The sequence below is a fragment of the Cygnus atratus genome, chromosome 2, assembly GCF_013377495.2.
Source record: "Cygnus atratus isolate AKBS03 ecotype Queensland, Australia chromosome 2, CAtr_DNAZoo_HiC_assembly, whole genome shotgun sequence".
Taxonomy (NCBI): Eukaryota; Metazoa; Chordata; class Aves; order Anseriformes; family Anatidae; genus Cygnus; species Cygnus atratus.
The window spans coordinates 82,361,879-82,380,662 of record NC_066363.1 but is presented as its reverse complement, the minus strand read 5'-3'; the positions used below and the strand labels follow the sequence as shown (position 1 = coordinate 82,380,662).

General features: G+C 38.6%; 1 protein-coding gene across 1 annotated transcript in view; it reads left to right on the top strand.

Moving 5' to 3' along the window:
• Positions 1-18,784, top strand: part of TRIO (trio Rho guanine nucleotide exchange factor) — a 248,746-nt gene that overhangs the window by 136,108 nt on the left and 93,854 nt on the right. Inside the window, 6 exon segments of the mRNA XM_035552676.2 lie at positions 3,886-4,005; positions 5,582-5,773; positions 6,647-6,796; positions 8,254-8,368; positions 12,894-13,009; positions 16,322-16,444. Of these exon segments, the coding sequence (XP_035408569.2) occupies positions 3,886-4,005; positions 5,582-5,773; positions 6,647-6,796; positions 8,254-8,368; positions 12,894-13,009; positions 16,322-16,444 (816 nt within the window).

Here is an 18,784-nt window from a genome sequence, read left to right as displayed (position 1 = left end):
CCAGCCTGAAGGCCTAAAAAATGAATGGAACTAAAACAATGCTATATTGTCTTGGATTTCTTTTGATCCTTTTGGGAATGTTTTGGGTCTAGTAACTTCAACTTTTGGTGATTTTAGTAGCTTTTCCAGAAAAACACTTCTGATTTACCTTAATTTTATTAAATATCAGGAAGCATGATCTTTGTTTTTTCCTCTTAACTGGGAAAAGCTCCATAGCTCAGCAGGTCACAGCCGCTGTGCTTTTCTTGAGAGTAAAATGGCATGGTAAACCTCCCCTTCAGTCTGTTTTGTTATTTGTATTTTATTGCCTGAAGCAGTGAGCACGTGGTTTTCTAGTCACATTACTGTGGTTTCCTACCAGATTTGTTGTTGATGAATAGAGGTTAAGCATATTTATTATGTAGATGGGATACTGTCTCCATATTTAAGTTTTTAACAAGATTGACATTTGATTTTTTTTCCTGCCAAAACTGAGATGACTGCTGTTGTAGTTTCACATTTTACTCACATGTACTTAGCTTGTAGTCATGACATTAGATTGGAATCCTGTAGGAATTTTTCCATAGGGTGCATCCCTCAGGTTGTTGTAATTGAGACCAGAAAACTGTCTCCTGGCTTCATTTTTTAGCTAAGTAAGTTTTTTTAAGTCTTCATAAGTTAATCAAGTCTTCATAAGTTAATTAAGCCTTTATAAGTAAGTCAGTCTTTATAAGTTAATAAGTCTTTATAAGTTAGTAAAGTCTTTTCCGTACTAGGTGAGCTTCTTTTGAGCACAGAAAGCAGATAAAAACATCCAGTGTTACTTCTCCCTCAACTACAGTACCAGTTATGCTTTGTGTCATTGAAGTTCTGTAGATCAAGCCTCAAGGAGGAAGCAGAAGGGCTAGAAGACAAATAGGTTTAAAGAAATCCTACAAAGAATTTGCTTTCCAACCTGATATTTAATAGGTGCAGAAAGGGCAAAAGCAGACAGAATATTGAGGTTTTCCTGCACCATAGAAGTCCGGAGGAAGAGGGTGCTCACTAAAGTAAGAAAGGACAGCTGTATGTAAAAAAAAACACCATGGAAAGGAAAATGCAATCACTTTATACAGGGTAGGGACATACAACTAGAGGCAGAGAAATAATTAAGAGAGCATCTGGTTCATCCACAACTACACTTGCATGTTTGCCAGCCAAACCTTTGATCACCTGAAATATATAGCTACTGGATTACTTATTGGTGCAATTGCTCCCATGTACTCACTGTGTAGAATGAATGCTTTGGTTGTCTTAGCATGCATCATCTACATGGGTCAAATCCTCTACCAAGCTCCTAAGTGCACTGATTTTATTATGCTTGTTAAACCTTTGCAGTGCACTGTTGTTTGCTGCTGTGATTATGGTGTATGTTCTTGGATATGTCTATATATTCACATGTGTACAACAGTGTAGTTCAAGCCTGAATCCTCAAGAATGCCTTGAGCTGCCTTGGATTCATACATGTAGATCTTAAAGCTTGGTGCAAACACAGTCCACAGTGTTTGAGCTCTGATTCTCCAAGAATACTGTTCAGGGTGAGTATCCTGGCACTCCATATAGGGTCATATGGATATAAAAATGCACATAGGAGTGTTTGCTGGAGCAGGTGCATCTTGTGATCGTGTCTAGTTGGAGTAAAAAATCAATACAAGAAACCAAACTTAAAACAAGCATCTATCTATAGAACTACCCTTTCAGGTGTCCCAAACTCAGTTTCGTTTCTACAATTTTGCTGATGTTCTGCTGATGCTTTTCTAGCCTGCTGAAGACTAGGAGGGGAAAAGATAGGATGTGTGGTCTGCTCCAGTAGTGAGGTGATGGGAATATGCCAACAAACACTGCAAGGCAACAGCCTTGGAAAAAGAACGGGCTTGCTGTTTACTGGTACTTATGTTATCCCTTTCTGTCAGAGCAGAGAGAAGGGGAAGGAGAAAATGCTGCTGGCAACTTCCCTCCTATGAGTCCCATCAGCTTCTGCACTTCCATCCTAATCTGCAATAAGCAGGAGTGCAAATCAGTGTGTTCGAAATAGCAAGTTCTGTGCTAGCTGTCTCTGCTGCGGGTGATAGGATGCCAAGTCAAGAAGAGCTTTGAATTAGTGCTGCTTTAAATGCTCTCATTCGTTGTAAACTCTCTGGAGAAGGCTAAATGTATTTTAACACAAAGGTGGTGCATTTTATTACGTTATACCTGAAAGAATTAATTTGTATGATAGAAAGAGAGTTTAGAGATGCTGTTGTAAGACAAAATAGAAGTTAAAAAGTGATTTTAAAAAATCTTCCACCTTCTATGTTCTTCGAGATAAATCCTTTCCTCCAAGCTTAATTTCTGTTTAAAGTCTTCTGGACCCTTCTGTTTCCTAGTATGTTTTCCCTTTTCTTATTCTTGAGGCCTTCCTTGGCTTGCTCCCTTGAGTATTTAAAAACCCCAGGTGTCTTAACCTGACTTTTTTCATGTCACTCTTCACGTGCTCTGTGCTGTGATCTGGAAGCCTTTCCTTGCAGCAGCAGCAGTTGTTTCAAGGCCAGAAGCTTATGTTTGTAGTTAGAAAATCTGCATGTTGGTGCAGAGATTATGCTATTAAATTTGAAGATGAAGGCAAAAATAACTGGCAAAGGTACTTCGATTAATCAGGAGACACTGAATTACAGTTCAGGACAATCTCGATGTATTGGAGAATTGTGCTGCATGAAGGATATGAATTTTATTAGTGACAAATGCAGAGCATGATTTACTGGCAGGAATAATCAGCTGAACAAATGCAGCACAGGGGTAATTACTGGCTGGGCAGTAATTCCGCAGAAAAGTTCACAGACAACAGTGAATAACCTCAGTTATGTCCGGCTTTACTCAGTATTTGAAAGATTTTGACAGAAGTGATGGTTATCAACTGGAGAGAGCTCATAAAAGAGTAGTGAGAAAAATTAGGAGGCTAAGTTCATAGGGGAGTGGTTGAAGACTGGTTGTCACTGAGGAGTGTTGTCTAGAGGAAGGAGTAGGGTAAAATTATTGAGGGAGAGGATGGGGGAAAATGATGCCAAGAGGGATAAATGTTTGTTGATTTTTTCTTGTTTGTTGGTGGTTTTGTTTGTTTTGTTTTTTTCTTTTGTATATTGCGTGCAGGACAAATTACATAAGGTGAAATTAAAGCAAGAGAGATTTTGACAGTTAGATGTTAGGAAGAAGACTTAAGGTGATAAAAATGTCTGGTGAAAGTGTGGGATGCCCATTACTGGAGTCTTGAGTAATGAACAAGGCACAGATCTTTGGGGGGGGGGGGGAGGCCTTAAGGTTACATGTTGCTGCTGTTGGTGAGGAATGCACTAGGTGGCCTCCTGAGGCTTCTCCCCATCCTGGAATTCTTGGGGTTTTAGTGGACAAGTCAAGAAGGCACTTCCTGAAAAACAAAAACATTCAAGCAATTAGAAAACACTTAACGGTCATGTTTTTCTCAACGTTAATATTCTGAATTATTTGCTCTCTTTTTACTAAGCTGCACGTCCTCAATTTGCATGACTGACACTGGCTCTTCAGCAAATATTACTTGTAACTTTATTCTGTTTTCCAGGTGGCATAAGTGACATTCAGAAGCACAACCTTGCTTCAGTAAAAAATGAACCCACAAACATGTAATAGTTGACTGAAACATACAAGTTGTCAGCTAAGCGAAACAGGCAATTAAAGTGAATGTCATTGCCTGTGTTATATTACATATATATTGCTCACTGTAAACGTATAATAAATAATTTAGGCATCAATTCCAGAACCACATGTGTCCATAAATGGTTTAGTCCCTAGCAATGATGCTTTTCTTGCTGGCTGGCAGTGGAATTGTGTATTTTAAAGTCTTCTCCTTTGTTACAGGTTTTGGGATGGATCCGAAATGGGGAGTCAATGCTAAATGCTGGCCTTATCACTGCTAGCTCTTTGCAGGAAGCAGAACAGTTACAGAGGGAACATGAGCAGTTTCAACATGCAATAGAGGTAAAAGCACCATTTCAGTGACCCTATCTAAGTTCTCTGTTACTGTTCATGAGTCTCTGTAAACAGCATCATCCTAAGGAGATGTATCTCTTTCTTTCCCTGTTCATACTGGCGGGTTAACGCTAGAGTATTGAAATCATCTCATGGCAAAGAGATAAAAAACACGTATTGGGAAGCTGGGGTTTTTGTTCATGTTCTTTTTTTCTTGTTTTGGAGCTGCAATGCCAGACGACCACCTCTTCTTGGTGCCTTTTTTGCAACATTGTAAAGTGGTAATTTTTTGATTGGAGAAGAATAAAAAAGCTAAAATATAAATCAAGTAAGTCTGTTAACAGCAGCTTTACTGAAAATGGTGTTTCCCTTTTTTAGAATACAACAATATAAAACTAGGTGTTAAAGTTGAGAATAAATGAAACAACACACATGAATTGTATGTATTCTGATTAAAGAACAACAGCCATTTATTCAGTGTATTATGATATGGTCTTTTTATGTTTCCATTTTTGTTCAATGGTAAATCTTACTGAAATTTGTGTGTGGTGAAGTGTCCTTCCTCCTGCTTTGATTTCAAACTAAATTTATTGGACTGGTCATCTCTGTGCAAAAATTGTACAGAGATCTTAAGTTTGACTGGAACACAGTAATATTGATTTATATGCACTATTGAGGGATTTGTGGTGACATTGGTTATATATAGTATGCCTTTTAAAGAACTTTTGCTGAAAATGTAACCAATGTTATGTTTCTTTGGGAAAACTTTTCATTTTCAGTAGTACTGTCTTGCAGCAATAGTTTCATGTTCTTATGCCATTTTGTGGGGCTCTGTGTTTCTCTTTTTTTCTTTTTTTTTTTTTAACAGTTTGAGCTATATGTACTCTCATTTTGAGAGCTTTGGTAACTCTTAAGTATAAGAATCGTGTGACCTCTAGCTGTTTGTCAATTTAAGGATAAGTGACTAGGAAGGTTAAACTCTGTGTTTTCTGAGTCATTCTGGACTCAGATGTAATCGTACTTAATATAGTTAAGTGTTGAAGAATTTAGGAAAGTATATGTTTATATGGAGAACTAAAGTTAAACATTTTTCTTCTAATGACTGGAGAGAGTTGTCTTTTTTATTGTCCTACGTGCTTGCATCTTGGTTCAGTACTAATTTGCAATAGACTGCCTTAAAGCTGTGAGGACAGAAATAGCTGTCAGACCAAAATAAGATAAATCCTTTCCATCTTTTTTTCCCTCCTTATGATGAAGGGAAAGAAAATCAACCTGGAATTCATAGTTATAAAGAATTTTACTGTGACATAGAGATGAGATGTCTGATTAATGTTTTGCAGTCGGCTTTTATTGTAGTCTGCTAATCATTGTTGATTTGCTGGTAAATCTCCATAGGATTTATTTTCCTTGTGTTTGCATAATGAAGTCATGCAGTGACTAATATTAGACAGTTATTTTTAGTTTATGAGTATGTGTGTGCGCGTGTAGAAGTGTCACTGACACAGCGGAAATGTGAGCCTTTGAGGTCTTCAAGAAAATGAACTCAAATGCTCTACTGAACCCCTGAATTTTCATCTCTTGTCAGAAAACGCATCAAAGTGCCCTACAGGTTCAGCAGAAAGCAGAGGCAATGCTGCAGGCTAATCACTATGACATGGATATGATCAGGGAGTGTGCAGAGAAGGTTGCTTCCCATTGGCAACAACTGATGCTGAAGATGGAGGACCGTCTCAAGCTTGTGAATGCCTCTGTTGCCTTCTATAAAACTTCTGAACAGGTACAGAAATGCTATATGAGCTGTGTCAGCCTTGGTAAATTCTTCAGCGTGGTGTCAAAAAAATCGGTTGGCTGGATTTGGTTATGTTTACCAATTTGATAACAATGAAACGCAGTCATAAAATACAAAAAATTCAAAAAGCAAATTATTTTCCCAGCTGCCTTAGAAACAGAAATCATGGTTTTAAAAGAGTAGTAGACAAATTGCACTAACTACTTGGAGGCTACAGTGTAATTTGTCTGGCTACACTCGCTTCAATTAGAAAAATTCAAAGATTACCAAAGTGCAGTGGTTATTGGTGAAGACTCAAATCTTTGTCAGCCTCTTCTGTCTCTCTGGCCTTTAATGTTCCCCAGATTCTTATTTTAATCGAGAAAAAGGCTTGTAAAACATTTCCGAAATAAAACAGGAATACAAGTCCTTAGTTTAATTACTGCTTGAATCAAGAAGTTTTGCTTAAACCACAAGCAAGTTACACAGAGGTTTTAATGGAACTACTGCAGATGGTTAATGTTGTGTTTTGTATGAGAGTCAGAGAAAAATCAGCTTTATTTGACTTGTCAGCAGAAGAGTTAGTGGGAATATTGGCAAGGTTGCTTCCTCTGCAATCATGTCGAAAGCTTATCCTGAACTTTGCAGTCACAGAGGCTGGGAAAGATGAGCAACTTCAGAGAGAGCATCCTGAGCAACTCCACCTAAGAAGGCCAATGCTTGCAAACCTAAAGCCAAAGTTGGTTACCTTCCCTTAAGTCCCAGTAAAAATATGTCAGAAGATATATGTAAGGGATAGATCAGTTTTCAGTTTTTCTGTCCTGAATTTCAAATTTTTGTTGCACTGAATTACATGCAAGTTGGACTCCTTCTGCCCGATAGGTGTGCAGCGTGCTGGAAAGCCTAGAGCAAGAATATAAGCGAGAAGAAGACTGGTGTGGGGGAGCAGACAAACTGGGTCCCAACTCTGAAACAGATCATGTTACACCCATGATAAGCAAACACCTGGAACAGAAGGAGGCATTCCTAAAGGTAGGTTTTGTCACTTTTTGTGGTCTTCTGTGTCTTAGAAAGCATGCAGTCAAACATTCACTATTACAGCGCTGAAACGTGCATGGAAAGCAATGGAGCAGTGTCTAGTTAAAAGCTAAGCTATGTACATGTTCTGAACCACAAAATGTGGTAAGTGGCATGTTAATCACTTCTGACAGTGAATAAGAGAGTATAGCCAAGTTCATAAAATTGTGGCCAGCCTTATAAATGTATTTCCTGTGGAACTTCAATAGATGTCAGGTCTCCCACTGTGACTGAAGTTGAATTGGGAATCACAGCTTTAAGCAACTGTCATTGTAAAGAATAGTTAAAAGCTGCTGCTTTGGAAAAGAAGTGACAGTCACATATTGTGGTTACTGCCTGTGTATCAGAGCAACTCTTAGTTGTACTTGGACTACAGTACAGAAAGAAGAAAATTACCAGACAAGCATCTGGGAGTAGCTGGGATTGTGTAATAGTCTGCAGATAAATTAAAGGTTTTTTATTCTAGCTAATGCCCTAATGAAGAGAGTTATTGATCATACTGAATTAAAGTGTAACGGATGCTTGCAAAGCAGCATGACTAAGCCTATAACCAAAGGCTTTTTCCAGTATCGCCTTGAAAGACTTCACAGTATATAACTTAGTTTTACTAAAAGCCTTTCTGTTCTCAGTGCACAGATGAGAACATTCAAAAATGCATTAGCGTAGCTCTAAGTATGCTGTCAAATGCATCTTTCAGCAGCGGGCATGTGAATTTCCAGTCTTTGGGTTAAAATAATTTGAGAAATTGCTTGGTATCTTTGTTACTGCATCTAACCAATTTAAAGCAGCATTTCATGTTCTGATTATTAGAAATAAGGCAGCCAGACCATATATAGTACTTGATGTGCATTAAGGTGAAGAAGGCAGCTGAGCTGAGCGTTGGCAGTACAGCTGAGAGGACTCAAAGTTCTCAAGGCCTTTAAAGGACGTGTCTTAATATTTTAGCACGTTTGGTTTCACTTCAGCAAAGCAATTACTTTTTGTGTAAAGTATTGGTGGATGTTTTAGAATATCCAGGTGATGTCATAAGCATGTGCACTCTGTTTATGCAATAAATCATTTCAAGTGGCACATACACAAAACAAACTATGAGCTCTGAGTCATGCTGAAAGCTCTAAAGCAGGTAATTGCTTTCCAGGATCTTCAGATAAAAACTAATATCATTTTGTTTGGTTGGGTTTTTTGTTTCAGTTTTTAGGTGTGTTTTCTTTTTCCTGCCGGATAAGTAAGGATTATTTGTTGGGGAAACAATTTTAATGGTTGGGTTGGCTTACTTGTAGAAGAAGTTAATAGGCAACGCTTCTTAATGGGGGAAGGGGGAAATACACAAAAAGGGGGAGAGGAAGGTCCTTCATCTCTTTTGGATGCATATGTGTACATCTTGGAAGAAAATAATACTGCTGACTCTCTAGGCTTGCACGCTGGCCCGGAGGAATGCCGATGTCTTCCTGAAATACCTGCACAGGAATAGCGTAAACATGCCAGGGATGGTGACACACATTAAAGCACCTGAACAGCAAGTCAAAAGTAAGGGGATTCTTGTTCTTTTTTTTTTTTTTTTTTCCATCCAAAGAGTGCAATGATCATGTGCTGTGGTGTGTGTGATGCTGGGGGACTGAAGCCTGCACAAGTGGAAGTGGTTCTGTGAGGCTTAACAGGAATTAATTAAAATTGTTCTCACACTTTGAAAGAGCTGACAGTCATCAAATTTTCTTATACCCAAATGAATTTGCTCTGAATTTATCTATCTCCTGCTTACGCTTGATCTTCTTGCAATTTGAAACTCAGATGTGCTGCTTTTGTTTAGAGAATGAGATAGTAAACTTCCATGTGATAATGTTTGGTCTGAAGCCAAAAGGGAGCTGCTGATCACTTGAAGCTTACTCAGTCTACTGGTGTGGTGCATTCTGTGAGTTCCTCAGGAATGCCAGGGTGATACAAGGCAATCCCTCGAATGATGCCCTTGGGCTCTTCATATAGCTGAATCAGTTTTAAGGAAGTTGATGAAGTATAGGATAACTGGCATCATATTTAAATATCTTGTTTAGATAAGTAGTAGCTGAGTTGAGGCCGGAAAGAACCATTATGTGGGGCTTGGCTTTTGGTAGGACTAATTCAACATAGTGCAGCTTTGAGGTGTAACTTGTGTTGTAGGGAATGGACTAGAGACAGAAATCTGTAGGGTTTTCAGGGATGAAAGTGGCAAAACAACAGAAATTAGTAGGGTGTGCATAAATGGTGGGTGAAGTAGGCAGAACAGAGATTAGAGGGAGACATTCAGAAATAAATACTGCATTTTAATAGCTTATTTGCTAGTCATATACTGCTTCATGCATTTTGAACCCGTGGCTGAACACTTGTCAATGCTACAGACTTAGAAACAGAGAAGTCTAAGTCAAATTGCCTAATTAATTGCTGTTTGCAGCTATCCAAAGGGAGTTATGCAGAAGGTGGAGCCAAACTCAGAGGAACACAGCATTAGGACCTTGCTGTAATTTTTTGGTCCTAATAGAAAATTTTGAATGGATATAAGCAAAAAGTGTTACAGCAGGGAGTGAGAAAGCACCGAGTAGAACAGGTAGCCCAGAGAGGTGGTGGAGTCTTTGGGAAATTTTAAAATTCATTTGAACAAGTCCCTGAACAATTTTGAAGTTAGTCTTGCTTTGAGGGGGACGTTGGACCAGGTGATCTCCAGACGTCACTTCCACTCTAAATTATTTTTTGATTCTACCAGAAAAGGACATGCTCACTTTCTTCATTTTCCTATAACAGGAAAAAAGTTTGTTAAGCTCATCTATGTATCTGATGGTACTCAAATTGAAAATCTCCCTGTGCTGATTTTTTCTTCTTGGAGAGATAATAGAGTATTGGACATTTGTAGGGAAATAATTAGATTGTGTCTCTTGAAACTTTGCGCATGTGCAAATAAGACAAAGGATTATTTCCCCCCATCCTGAAGACATCAACGTTTATAGAACCGCATAAGACAAAATTTCTGTGCAGATGCAGGTCGTATCAATAGTGAAAAATTGTTAATGACATTTGTCAATTAGCTCTTCTCTTAGTAGCAGAAAAGAAAATCAAAGCAGAAAGTTGTGCTATAATGTTTCTTGAGTGTAAGAAAAAAAGTATTAGGACTTGTAGGCAAACTTTAAGATTTGGTTCCAAAAGCTGTTTTGTGCAGAAACAGTCATTCTGAGAAAGATAAATGTGTTCAAATGAGGGAAAAGTAGAGAAGTCTTTGCTAATGTCCTTAAAAATAATTACATTTCAGAACAGTAGTCTCTTTTAATCTCTTTTCTAAATAGATAGGATTGAAAAGAGTACAGCGTTTATTTCAAGAATACATCTGAGTACGAGTGTGTGTAATGGTCCTGCAGAACAGATGCACCCTGTGTTTCAACAAAATGAAATAATGTGTTAGACTGTGCTCATTATATAGTATTCAGACGCTAAAAAGAACTGTTTATAAAATGGAGTAACCCTTGAGTTTCTGCAGAACTGCTGAACTTTTTTTTTTTAAAACAAACAAAAAAGCAAATTAACATACATTATTCAGTGGCAGACTTGATCCTTGTTTCCAGACGCAGGTTAAAATGTCTAGAAAAGCAATCTGTTAATATAGGCAAAGTTTAGCTAAACACATTCTTCTTGGGAAACAGTAATCACAATGATACTGAACTCTGAAAGATGTCATTCTGTCCCTTCATACCAGTGTAAATAATTTTCTTGACATGTCGTTACAGCTGTACAAATTCTGTATCAGACACCATGCCAAAGCCAATTTTTATGAAGCAGTAGTGGCCCGAAACTTTGTTGTGGCAGGTGGATTCAGCCAGTGACAATAGCTGTAAGCTCAGAAACAGAGCATCTTCATCTTGCCTTCTGCTGCTTGTTTCATGTGCTTCTTTCTTGCCTCTGCTTCACAGGTTACAGGTGAACATCGTAGATGAAGGAACTTTGGTCTAGTGTTGCTCATATTTTTAGATAATCTGATAGAGAGTGCAAGATGTGTAGAGACAAGCCCCAAGAGATTTCAGCTGATAGAGCCAGAATAAATTGAAAGCTTAGGAACTACTTTGGTATCCTAACAAATGCTGGAACTAAAGAAAACGACAGTTCAGAAGGCTTGAAATAGGTAGAGCTGCTCATCTAAACCTGATATGGAAAGTCTACATTCCATAACTTCTTATAGTTATTTTATAAAATGTGTTCTATTCCTTGTCAGTCCAAGAAATTAATGGCAGTAACTAATGGGACTCAGCCAAATGTCTCTCACTGGCTTGCCATCTGTATCATGTCCTCACAGAACAAGTGCTGTTCCAATTAGCTAAATTCACCTTACTTGCTGTGTATCAGAATTACTTCACTTGCGTCATTATCAAGATGTCTCTTTTTATATGGTGTCCATTTGGGTTTATTACATTATGTAATGCTAGTCCCCCAGAAATCTGGTGTGTGTTCTGTGCAAGCATTTCAGAGGTGGCCTAAGGCAGAAATAAAACTGAGAAAGCAGGTGAGGCAGCATTGCATGTAGCAGATCAGCTCATGACTTGGCAAGGGGACAGATTAGTTGAGGCATGTTTGAGGGTAGCCTGCCCAGCAGGAATAAAACATTGGCTGCAGTTACCAGATTCCAACAAAAAGCAAATTCTGGGTGATCTCAGCGCTCCATGTCAAATGGGACTACAGTATTTCCAAGCAGGAAGATATTGGCAGCACTGCAGCCAGGTTTCATAATCCTCAGGAAGGCAGTAGCAGGTGATTGTAATTCGTCCCAGCTCACCCATAGATAGGGAGAGATGTTTTTCCCTTTAGGCTGCCTTTGAGCTTATGTCAAACAATTTCTCTGAGTTGTTAGCTTTTGCAAGTTCAGATGTGGTGGACCAGCACCATGGGGCTGGGGGACACAAAGATGTTCAGAGGTCTAGCACCTAAGACTCTTCATTCGTATTCATTGAAAATGCCCGGTTGTGGGTGTCAGTAGAAAAATAAGTAAAGCATTGCTGTGAAGGATAAGCCTTTTTTGTCGTCTCTTCTGTTTCTTCCAAATGGTGGAGGGTTCCCTTTGGGTTCTTTGCACTTCCAACAGAATCACCTGACAGAGATCTTGCTATTCCCCATTCCTATGTATTTCACCTTGCCATCTGGGTTTGCAGTAGCTACAAAATCCACTAGGGTTGCTGTTCTGAAAGAAACAGTGGGTAAAGTGAGCTTCACAAGAAAACTGCTAGGATTTATTTATTTGAAATAAAAACCAATAAGCATTAAAGAAGCAGAGTTCAGATAAGATCTGCAGCATATTGTAAGCGAAAAGCCTTTGCCATCAAAGAACTTATAAGCCAGACACATGGAATTGCAGGTTAACAGTATAATTTGGATGCAATTCTCAATGCTAGACAGTTTCTGATACTCAGAAATGGAATAGCAAATTGTGGAGTTAATTATTTGATTACCTGGAAATTCTGTCGAGGCTCAATGAACGTTGATATTTGAGCAAGTCAACATTCTCAATTATACTGTTGTTTTGTCATGTTTTTTTTTCTTGTTCTTCTATATAATGTTTGAATATGTGGCATTTGTTATTGTAGTGAGCTAAGCTTATATATTTACCCATATATATTAAATTGTAAAAATACTTTATAGGAAACTTCTATATTCAGAAAAAAAAACTATTCTGTGGTTAATATGAGCCTTGAAGCATATACTTGTGCATGCTCACTGTTTCTGAGCAAACCCTTCGAGAACTATCTTTGTCATACTAAGTTTTGAGCTCTTATAAACAGTGGCAATCCCTGTATGAAAATCATCTGATAGAAGAAGAGGTGTCATTAATAGGTTTCAGTTACATCTCTAGTTTCTTTAACTAATGTTTCTCTAAGTAGTAATGAAAAAGGAGCACTGAACATTTCATGAACATTATGAAAAAGAGCAAAATAAAATAACAGAGTAACACTTACCAATTCTACAGTGTAAACTACTTCCACTGATTCTGGTATATTTCAAAATTGTTTGTCATAACCTCTGTTGAAACTGTTTGTCTTCCTTTCAGATATCTTGAATGAGCTCTTCCAGCGTGAAAACCGTGTGTTGCATTATTGGACCATGCGTAAAAGACGGCTTGATCAATGCCAACAGTATGTGGTGTTTGAAAGAAGTGCCAAACAGGTGAGGGTTGTATGTAAAAATTCTCTTCAGTGTGATTAAGGTTTGACATGGACTGGCTTGTCCTATAATTGCAAATTTGCCATCGACTTCAATATTCCAAATGCCTGAAAGATCAATAATTAAAATAGAAAGTAAGATGAATTATTTGCTGTTCCTTTAATACAGAACAACTAAATCTGCTGAGGCAGCCGGTCTTTATTGCTGTAATTTAAAGGTAGTGTTTTGCTTCTGCCAGCTTGATCTGATACTGCCTAGTCTCATTTCTTCAAGCTTGTGTTGACAAATTGTTATGCTTGTTAACTTTACACAAACACACTTAATTTGATCAGGGAAATAACAGGCAGCAACATATTTCTCAGATGGTTGGGGCTAGGAGGGAATCTAATTAATCTAGATTAACCTAATCTAGAAAACAGAAGTTGGGTAATTCATTAAACAGTGTAATTGAATGACTGCAAAAGTCTTTGCAGTTTTTGTGTATTTGCGTGGTAGGTCCAACTTCTTATATTTTGTTGAATTTAGCAGTCTGGAAATAACCATTAAATAATTACAGCTGAAAAAAATCGACTTTACTAGTCATAATGGAAGCCATAAAAATAAGCTGGGGGGTTCCAAGGCAGAATTGGTAACTGGAATGATCGGCAGCTCTTTTTTTTTTTTTTTTTTTAAACTGGATATAGGACAAAGAAAGGAAGCTAATCTGTTCCTGTTCCGCAAAAAAGAACACAACGCCCATAGTGCAAAATATAGTTAGACATATTTTAAAGGACTCTAAAAGCTAATCTTTTATTTCTTTCCAACAGCCAATGTAGGCAGAGGCTTAATTACTAGTGGTCTGTTTTGATCTTGAAAGGTTTCTGAAGCCTGTCTTTCATGACTTCACAAAGAAAGTAATGCAAGTTAAATCCTGGAGTGAAGTCAAAGATGAATAAGCCTTTAAAACAACAATTAAAAACTACAACACCCCCACTCCAACCCCTCTTCCCGGTTTGTGAATGACCTTAACTTCAACCTCTGCCAAGCACATGACCTGCTTGCTTTTGAACAGAGATTACTGACTAATGGTCAAACACCAGAGATAAAGATCTGTCAGCGTTTTCATTGTAAATCCCGTTTTGCAGCAACCTTCAGTTTAGTCACTGCCACATTTATTGGCACTCCATACCGACTAGCCATAAATGGGAAATATTGCTATCTTTATTATGGTTTTTGTTTGGAAGTTGGAAGAGCCCATGATTTGTGCTTTCAGAACTATGCCCTGCTATGGAAACAGATACCACAGTAGTTTGCAAGGAAAATGATAGAATTACTTATCATTCCAGAATTAAGGGCTCACCTGGTCTCTAAATTGATTTTTTCCAGTTCGTGTATGCTGATGTGCACTCTATACATTTTAGCTTGGTGAAGAGAAGACTTAGAGGGGATCTTATCAACACGTACAAATATCTGAAGGGTGGGTGTCAAGAGGATGGGGCTGGACTCTTCAGTGGTGCCCAGCGACAGGACAAGAGGCAGTGGGCACAAACTGAAACACAGGAAGTTCCAGCTGAATATGAGGAAACATTTCGTTACTGTAAGGATGACAGAGCACTGAAACAGCTTGGACAGAGAGGTTGTAGAGTCTCCTTCTTTGGAGATATTCAAAACCTGTCTGGATGCCATCCTGTGAAATATGTGCTAGGTGATCCTGCTTGGCAGGGGGGTTGGACCCAGATGATCTCCAGAGGTCCCTTCCAACCTCAACCATTCTGTGATTCCAGCATACAATCCTGACCTTCATATGAAACAAGCGGACTTAAACTGTAGGAATTAACATCAAGATTAACTTCTGGTCACATGACTCTACAGAGCTGCCAAGAAGTAATGAAAGGGTGATACTTGCAGAGGGAAAGTTTTGTTTGTCACTCATTCCATCACTGTGTAATAAACCCACAAAAAAAAAAAAGTGGAGGCTAAAAACTGAAAAGCAAGAAGTATCAAAATAAACATTGTTTATAGCATCAACCTTTAATGTGCTTCTTGTCTACATCGGTCTTCACCTGTAAAGTTTGATGTTAGAATGATGAGACATTGTGCAGGTGGCCAGCTGATGTGCACCTCTTCTTGATTCCAGTCAAAGAGGAGTTGGTTTGTTTCCGTCAATGGCACTTGAAAAGTGCAGGCCCATCTCTTCAGGCTAGCATCTGCACTAGTATGTGACTGGGTAAATAGCATCCTGGTACACCCTTACAGTCGTTAACATTCAGGCATTGACAGTGAGTGTTCTAGCCAAACAGTACTAAATTCATTGAACAGTTAATATGTCAGAACCAAGAATTTTCTAAGTGCATGTGCCTCTGCGTACTGCCGTAGCAGCCTATATTAAGAGTTGTAACTGAAGATTTGCATTGTCAAGTTGTTTTACATTTTTGATTTTTAGTGTTAAGTGGCTGCTTGTTGAAAGGACTCACTTTTTTCTAGTAAAAGCGAGAAGGATTCATTGCAACAATTGAGTTATGTCTAAAAGGGCAGTGAATATTAATGTGGGCAGAAAACAAATCATAACATGGATCAGCATGGTTCATAATAGTAAGAAAGTAAGGTGCTAGGATGTAGAAGGGAAACAATTTTAGCTTGCAGGTCATAGATAACTCAGTTTCAGTAACAAAATACTGTGTTTTACTGTTTACTATCGCCTTTTACCTCTACATACGTTAATTGAACTGATACATCCCACCGTTCTTCCTTTGCTGCAGGTTAAACTTCTAGGAGTATACGTAACTACAAAGTATGGTAATACTACAAAGTATGGTAATACTTTGTGAGGCTGGAATACATGTCAACCAAAGAGTGAAACAACAGTTAAATCTTAAGTGCATAGAAGAAGTATAGCCTATACATTTGTCAGTCTTGCATAAATTTTTATAGGTTGGGAAAACGCGCATTTATGTTCAAGTTCAGCTGTCCTGTGTTGAACCAAAAAAGTGATTTTTGCTTGTTTAAGGAGTATATTAATGAAACTGTAAATACAGTCAGTTAAAACCATTTAACAGTAGACTACTAATGTAATAGTGGACTTCCCTGAAGTTACCCGGTTCGTATGTCAGTTGTTTTTCTTTAATCCCTGAAGCATTGCTTCATAGACTAAGTGAATTATTTTGTAGTTACAAACTGTTTGATATTGTAGAGCTATTACACAATTGCCTCAAGTGAAGTAGAGCAAAATTTACCTATAACCAATCTGTGTTTGTGAAATGCTGATTACAGTTGGTTTCTGTTGGCAAAAGTGTATTGCCTTCTCTCTTACTTTTCCTTCATTCTTGCTTTATTTAGGCTCTGGAATGGATTCATGACAATGGAGAGTTTTATTTATCCACGCATACTTCCACTGGTTCCAGTATCCAGCACACTCAAGAGCTGCTAAAAGAACATGAAGAATTTCAGATCACAGCAAAGGTAAAATAGAATTACAAAATGGGTTGGGTTGGAAGGGTCCTCAAAAATGATCTAGTTCCAACCCCCCTACCATGGGCAGGGACACCACCCACTTGATTAGGTTGTCCTGGGCCCCATCCAGACTGGCCTTGAACACCTCCAGGGATGGGGCATCCACAGTTTCTCTGGGCAGCCTGTGCCAGTGCCTCACCACCCTCTGAGTGAAGAATCTCCTCCTAACCTCTAATCTAAATCTCCCTTCTTTTAGTTTAAAACCATTCCCCCTTGTTCTGTTATTATCTGCCTGAGCAAAAAGTTCTGTCTTTTTTATAAGCCCCCTTTATGTAATGAAATGCCACAATGAGGTCTCCCCGGAGCCTTCTCTTCTCCAGGCTGAACATCTCCAGCTCTCTCAGCCTTTTTTTATAAGAGCAGCCATCTGATCAACTTTGTGGCCCTCCACTGGACCCGTTCTAACAGGTCCACATCTTTCTTGTGCTGGGAGCTCCAGACCTGGGCACAGTACTTCAAGTGGGGCCTCAGGAGGGCAGAGCAGAGGGGGACAATCACCTCTCTCCACCTGCTGGCCACTCCTCTGGTGATGCAGCCCAGGATGCAGTTGGCCTTCTGGGCTGCAAACACGCACTGCCGGCTCATGTCGAGCTTTTCATCCATCAGATTCCCCAAGTCCTTCTCTGCAGGGCTGCTCTCAATGAGTTCTCCCAGTCTGTGCTCATGCCTGGGATTGCCCTGACCCAGGAGCAGCACCTTGCACTTGGACTTGTTGAACCTGATTAGCGCTCACTTCTCAAGCTTGTCCAGGTCCCTTTGGTTGGTATCCCTTCTTACTGGTGTATCAACTGCACCCATTCAGTTTGGTGTTGTCTGTGCTCTAAGAAAAGCATCCTTAAAGAGTTGCCACCTCTGATCAGTTTCTCTGTCCACAAGGATAAAAATAAATAAATAAAACCATGTACCATTTAAAAAAACAAACAAAAAAACACAGTAAGAATGTCTTAAAGCTTAAATAAGAATGTCACAAAGAAGCTTTGTGTATTTGCATTGTCTTTCTGTATTTCTTCTGGGAATGGAATAAAACAAAAGATAATCAGAAAATAATCACCGTGTTACTGGAGATCTATCAGCCAACCCTACGTGCAATTGATTTCTTATGACAGAATTGTAGTGAAATAGTTTAAAAATGACTTAAAAAAACGGAAACCATGAGGTCTTTTGATTTCCATTTTTACATCCTTATGTCTGTGGATTACTGAATGTTCATTTAGGATATAAAACACAACAGGACATATTATTCATCTACAATTTAATTGTGGCATAGTAGAAAACCAGCAGATAGTGAAAAATCATTACTGCTAAGGTTATTTGTTTTATTAAAATATTCTGTGATTCTACTGCAACTTCTTGAACCGTGGCAGAATTATTTTCTTTTCTGTTTCTGGAGGCCTATACAGAGATGGAGATGTTACATGTGAGGCTTAGTAGTTTTCACATGTGAAAAAACAACAACAAGTGCATGACCAAAGTACCTGAGGTTACGTAAACTTGTCAGTCTTTGTGTTTCATTTTGTAACTGTCACCTGTTTCCAACTCTTGGCTCTACAGTCTTCCAAGGAGCTCAAAAAAGTAAACGAGTTTGTTTTTCTAAAGGACTACCTCAGAAGGGAAGAGACTTGGAGATAGAGTTGTTCATGGGACATGGAAAGGGAGAAAAGAATCCAGAAAGAACAGAGACCATATCTGTTTTTCAAACCCAGATTTTCTTCCGAGTTTCACTCCAGCCTTTGTTCTGTTGGATTCCATCCAGCATGCAGAGCACCACTGCCCCCGTTACTTCCTCTGTCAGTCAGTGGATGACGCTGGTGCCCCTTTTGAGAGGATGTTGTTAGTGCCACTCCCTACTTGTTTCAACGAGTTTCATTACTGGCTGGGAGGAAATATTAGCCCTGGCTTGCTCTTACACTTGGAATTCCACGCTGAAAAAAAGTGCTTAGATGAGTGACCATAAGGAAAGAGAAAGAAAAGAAAAAAAAAAGAAAGGACGAACAACAACACCAAAAAAAAAGAATGAAAAAAAAAAGTTCTTATAAACTGCTTTGCTTAACTCTCTGTTATCAAGGGCACTGGCAGGATGTTTTACTCTGACATGGTATCAAAGAGGTGGAGGTATAAAGTCATGTTATGGATAATTTATGATTTACACAAAGAAAGTGCATAGTGTTAGGTAGCATGTTAATTGGGAAAAGCACTTAGTTACAGATTTGGTGGTGGTTTCTTGTTCTTTTAGAATCTAAGAACTATGTGACAGCAAAACATGGTATGAAAAAATGTAAAGAATATAGT